This window comes from Chiloscyllium plagiosum, chromosome 7 (genome assembly GCF_004010195.1).
Source record: "Chiloscyllium plagiosum isolate BGI_BamShark_2017 chromosome 7, ASM401019v2, whole genome shotgun sequence".
Lineage (NCBI taxonomy): Eukaryota > Metazoa > Chordata > Chondrichthyes > Orectolobiformes > Hemiscylliidae > Chiloscyllium > Chiloscyllium plagiosum.
Genome location: NC_057716.1, coordinates 68,035,002 through 68,041,037, shown reverse-complemented (window position 1 = coordinate 68,041,037; position 6,036 = coordinate 68,035,002). Strand labels below are relative to the sequence as shown.

Sequence of the window (6,036 nt, the reverse complement as noted above, 5' to 3'; positions counted from 1 at the left end):
GATCTCTTGGAAGCTGACATACCCCTCGTTGCATTACAGCCAGTCTCAATACCAGAAACTTGGCTGTTTGTGCTACGTTCCCCTGAGAATCCATCACCCCCTACATTTTCCAAAACAGCATACCTGTTTGCAATGGGTATGTCCACAAAAGACTCCTGCCCTCGGTGCCGACTTCTCTTACCCTTCCTGGAGTTAACCCATCTATGTGACTGTATCTGAGACTTTCCCCTCTTCCCATAACTACCATCCATCACATACTGTTGCTGTTGCAAATTCCTCATCGCTTCTATCTGTTTCGCCAACCGATCCACTCGACCTGATAAGATTTGCATCCAACAGCATTTATGGCAAATATAATCCGCAGTAACCCTTAAACTCTCTTTAAACTCCCACATCTGACAAGAAGTACATATCACTGCAAAGGCCATTTTTGCACCTTCACGATCTACAGACCCAGAAAATAACAACTTCTTATTCCTCTACAAACACTGCACCAGGTTAAATTAATAGCTATGGCTTACATTTTAAGCTTAATCAAGAGACTTATCTCCAAAAACATATAATCAAGAAAGAACCCACTGTACTCACTAATACAGCTTTTCTCTTGGACAGACTTAAAACAATAATTAACTGATCTGATTCTGTGCTGTGAACTTCACCCAAACCAGTTCCTCCAAGATTAGTTCTGAAATTCACTGTTTGTTAATTTTCCCAGATGCACTCCGATGTCCAACAACACATGGCACAGAACAATAAAGTGGATTGCCAGTGTCCTCAGACAAAACAAAACTCAGACAAACTATTTTATTAGCGAGGATTAGTTCAAGCACAACAATGTTTAATGCATTTATTGATGCTTTCATCAACCTTTCAAACACGACACATTCGGTAAAACTCCTCTCATTTTTCCCAATAATCTTTCTGCTCATTACTTTAGGTCAATGCTGTTAACAGAAATATGCCCTTCTTATCCCCTCAGTCTAGAATCCTCACAATTTTGTATGCATATATTTTGAAGAAAACAACCCAAGTCAAACAAATCTTCCTTTGTTAAAAGTTTTCATTGACAAAGCCTTTTTAAAACTCCTCTGTTTCCCATTTACTGTGAGGCCAAACCTCCAAACCTAACTAGTATTTTATACAGTTCTACCTTAATTTCTTATATTTCATTCATTGGCTAATATAGGAATTATTTTGCATCACTCTTAATCCCCTTACCTAACTGTCCTGCTAATGTCAGGTATCTGTGGACTTTCACTCCAAAATGAAACTTAACTTCTCAGTATCCTAACATTTATTGTACTACAGGCCCTTGCCTCCCCGACAGCAATCTCACACTCATCTGTTTTGACTTCCATTTAGCACTTTGCTGGCCACGTGGCTTGCATAATTGATATCTACCTGCAGCCCAAATATACCCTACACTTTACTGAATACATGGTTGTATAGTGCATATTATTGTAATATTTGGATTCTAGATTGTTTTAAAAGTGAGGCTGTTGGAATTTGATTACTGTTGTGAAGGATATTTATTTAAAATCATCACACCATTATGGACCAGAGACCTAAATCGAGCACTGCTTTGGGTTCATGAAAGATATTTATACTGTTGAGTTTATGACAGCGAGAGTAAAAACATTTAAGACCATTAGCTTTTGGACATTTCTTTTTTGAGATAATTAACTGTTTTCAGTTCAGTTTGTAAATCAAATGGTGAGTTTGGAAGCAAGTTACAGTTTGATTTGATTTATTATTGTCATACATAGATTCATAGAATCTCTGCAGTGTGCAAACAGGTCATCTTTAGCCCAACAGGTCCATACTGACCCTCCAAAAGGTATTACAGCCAGACCCACTCCCCTATATTTCCCCTAACTGACACACCCTGAACAATATGGGCAATTCAGCATGGCTACACTTGGACTGTGGGAGGAAACTAGAGCACCTGGAGGAAACCCAAGCAGACACAGGGAAAATGTGCAAACTCCACACAGTTGTCTGAGGCTGGAATCGAACCCGGGACCTGGTGCTGTGAGGCAGCAGTGCTAACCACCGAGCCACTACTGAGATATAATGAAAAATATTATTTTGTGTGCTTACCAGATAAATCATACCTGACATAAGTACATCAGGGTAATAGAACAGAATGCAGAATATAATATTACAGCTACAGAGAAGGTGCAAAGAAAAATCAACTCTAAAATACGAGAGATCCACTCAAAAGTCTCGTAACAGCAGGGAAGAAGCTGTTGGACATGTTTTCAACCTTCTGCACAATGGAAGAGGATGAAAGAGAGTATAACTGTTGTGGGAGGGATCTTTGATTATGTTGGCTGCTTTCCCAAAAGCAGAGGGAAGTGTAGACCAAGTCAATGGAAGAAATGCTGGTTTCCGTGATGGACGAGGCTGCATTCACAACTCTGCAATTTCTTTCAGTCCCAGGCAAGCAATTGTCAACCAAGCTGTGATTAATCAGGATAGAATGCTTTCTATGGTGTATTTATAAAAATTGGTAAGAGTTATTGTGGACATGCCTAATTTGCTTAGCATTCAGAGGCATTGCTGTGCTTTCTTGACTGTTGCTTTGATGTGGATGGACCAGGATAGATCATTGGTGACGTTTGTTGCTACGAACTTGAAGCTTTCAACCATTTACATCTCAGCACATCAATACAGACAAGGGCATGTCCTCCACTCCACATCTTGAATTCGATGACCAGCTCCTTCATTTGCTGATGTTGAGAGAGAGTTTGTTGTCTTTACACCATGCCACTAAGCTGTCTATCTCTTTCTTGTACTCTGTTTCATCATTGTTTGAGATGTGGCCCACTATGGTAGTGTTATCATCAAATGTGTAAATGTAATTTGAAATTAGTTCATAGAATCCCTGCAGTGTGGAAACAGGCCCTTTGGCCCAACAAGTCCACATGGACCTCCGAAGGGTATCCCACTCAAACCCATTCCCCATTACTCTACATTTACACCTGACTAATGCACCTAACCGATAGATCCATGAACACTATGGGCAATTTAGCACAGCCAATTCACCTAACCTGCCCATCTTTGGATTATGGGATGAAACTGAAACACCCAGAGGAAACCCATGCAGACATGGGGAGAATGTACCAATTCCTCACAGATAGTCGCCCAAGGTTGGAATTGAACCCAGGACCCTGGCGCTGTGAACTAGCATTGCTACCCACGAGCCGTCATGCCACCCTTGTCCACTCGTAGTAGGAATTTAGGACATGGAAGCCAGTTACCCCAGCAGATACATTCAGTTTGTGCAGTGTCCCCTCCAGGGGAATTTGGATATAAATCTAAAAGGTATTCAATGTTTAGGATTAAAATTTATGAAGAGTTCATTACAGTAGATTCAATAAGGAATCATCAAATTGTCTCCACAGTTCATGGAAAAAACCTTTGAAGGAGTTAGTAGAAATCTAAGGAGGTGAAATAGAGGTATACTTCATCTGGACTTGAATCTCTGTAAATGATGGTATTGGGAATCAGGTTGAGACTTGGTTTTGATGTTTGTATTAAGGTATTTGTAATTGTAGTGGCTTTATTTTTGTCTTCTTTCTTTTGTGTTCTTACTTTTCTTATGTGAACATACTACAGCACCTTTTAATTAAATAAACATATTAAACATATGATGTATCAAATCATGTTTAATTCTGGGATTGACTCACCCAGAAATACTGTCAGTTGGATCATAATAATGGTCAATTTTTTAAACACCTGCAAACTTTATCATTATTTCCCTTATATATCTATGTAAAGGCTTGATGTATGCTACAATGGCCAACTTTACCTGTTCCAGAATTGGAGGTTTCAAACATTGGATGATGAGTGGACTTGCGGGTGGATGGGGTAGTGAAGAAGGTGTTTGGTATGCTTGCCTTAATCGTTCAGTGTATTAAGAATAGAAATTGGGAGGTCATGGTGCACCAATACAGGACATTGGTTAGGTCACTATTGGAATACTGCATGCAATTCTGCTATAGGAAAGCTGTGTGAAACTTGAAAAGATTTACAAGGATGTTGCCAAGGTTACAGGGTTTGAACTCTCAGGAGAGGCTCAATGGACTATTTTCTTTGGACCATTGGAGGCTGAAAGGTGACTTTATAGAGATTTTGGGGTGGCACGGTGGCTCAGTGGTTAGCACTGCTGCCTCATAACACCAGAGTCCCAGGTTCGATTCCAGCCTCGGGTGACTGTGTGGAGTTTGCACATTCTCCCCATGTCTGCGTGGGTTTCCTCCCACAGTCCAAAGATGTGCAGGTCAAGTGAATTGGGCATGTTAAATTGCCCATAGTGTTAGGTGCATTAGTCAGAGGGAAATGGGTCTGGGTGGGTTACTCTTCAGAGGATTGGTTGGGCCAAAGGCCTGTTTCCACATTGTAGGGAATCTAATCTTATAAAATCATGAGGGGCATGGATAGAGTAAGTAGACAAGGACTTTTCCCTGGGGCAAGGGAATCCAAAACTAGGAGGCATAAGTTCAAGGTGAGAGGGGAAAGATTTAAAAGGGACTTAAAGGGCAACTCTTTCACACTGAGGGTGATGTGTGTATGGAATGGGCTGTCAGAAAAAGTGGTGGAAGCTGATACGATTACAACATTTAAAAGGCTTCTGGATATGGTATATGAATATGGCTTAGAGGGATATAGGCCAAATTTTGGCAAATGGGACTGGAGTTATTTAGTTAAAAATCACACCACCAGGTTATAGTTCAGTTTCACCTGCACATCCACCAATGTCATTTATTGTATCCATTGCTCCTGGTGCAGTCTCCTCTACATTGAGGAGACTGGAGGCCTTCTCACAGAGCGCTTTATGGAACATCTCCGGGATACCTGCACCTATCAACCCCACCGCCCCATAGCCCAACATTTCAACTCCCCCTCCCACTCTGCCGAGGACATGCAGGTCCTGGATCTACTCCACCGCCACTCCCTCACCCCCGAGGAAGAATGCCTCATCTTCCGCCTTGGAACACTTCAACCCCAGGGCATCAATGTGGACTTCACTAGTTTCCTCATTTGCCCTCCCCTCAGTTCCAACCTTCCAACTGTCCTCATGACCTGTCCTACCTGCCAATCTTCCTTCCTACCTATCCGCTCCACCCTCCTCTCTGACCTATTCCCTTCATCCCCACCACCATCCACCTATTGTACTCTTGGTTAGCTTCTTCCCAGCCCCACCCCCCTCCATTTATCTCTCCAACCTGGAGGCTCCCTACCTTCATGCCTGACCTGCTGTGCTTTTCCAGCAACACCCTAGTCCAACAGGTTTATTTGGAAACACTAGCTTCCTAGTTATAGTCCAACAGGTTTATTTGGAAGCACTAGCTTTTGTAGCGCTGTGCCTTTATCAGGTGGTTGTGGAGAATAACATTGTAAGACACAGAATTTATAGCAAATGTTCACAGTGTGATGTAACTGAAATTATATATTGTTTAAGTCCCTCATCTGAACAACCAATACAGGAAATCGCCCAGCAATGAAATGAGAGGAAATTCCTGCAAGATGGACTCAAACTGCCTTCAGTGGTTTTCCCAGGGAGGTTTTCTACAGTATTTGAACTTGGTTATGTTGTTTCTCTGAAATTAGATACATCTCATCAGGCTAACATGAATGACACTATTCGTAATAAATTCTGATCTCAAGAACATGGTGAAAGGACAGGTTCGTACGTGGAGTGGGAGAGGCCTTCCTCGTTGGAGTGGCCAAGAGGGAAGAGGCGGGGCCAGGATTCGGCGGTGTTGAGCAACGGGACAGGCCCAGGACAGAGTGATCTCGAGGGATGGGGCGGGGTCACGACGGTGCGGTCTCGAGTAGAGGGGTGGGGCCAGGAATGGTGCGTTTGGAGGGAAGGGGCACGATAGGGAAGTGCGGTGTAGTGGGGCGGGGCCAGAAATTGAGGAGAGGGACGTGGCCGGATTGGTGTGGCGTGGAGGAGCAGGGCCAGGATGGAAGAGGTGCGGAGGAGAGGGGAGCGGTCAGGATGGTGCGGTGTGCAGGAGAGGGGCG

General features: G+C 42.9%; 1 protein-coding gene across 1 annotated transcript in view; it reads left to right on the top strand.

The window, feature by feature from the left end:
- Nucleotides 1–5,960: 5,960 nt before the first annotated feature.
- Nucleotides 5,961–6,036, top strand: part of dbi (diazepam binding inhibitor (GABA receptor modulator, acyl-CoA binding protein)) — a 7,261-nt gene continuing 7,185 nt past the window's right edge. Inside the window, exon 1 of the mRNA XM_043694001.1 lies at nt 5,961–5,984. Coding sequence (XP_043549936.1) covers nt 5,976–5,984 — 9 coding nt within the window. The 5' untranslated portion in view covers nt 5,961–5,975. The remainder of the gene's footprint in view (nt 5,985–6,036) is intronic.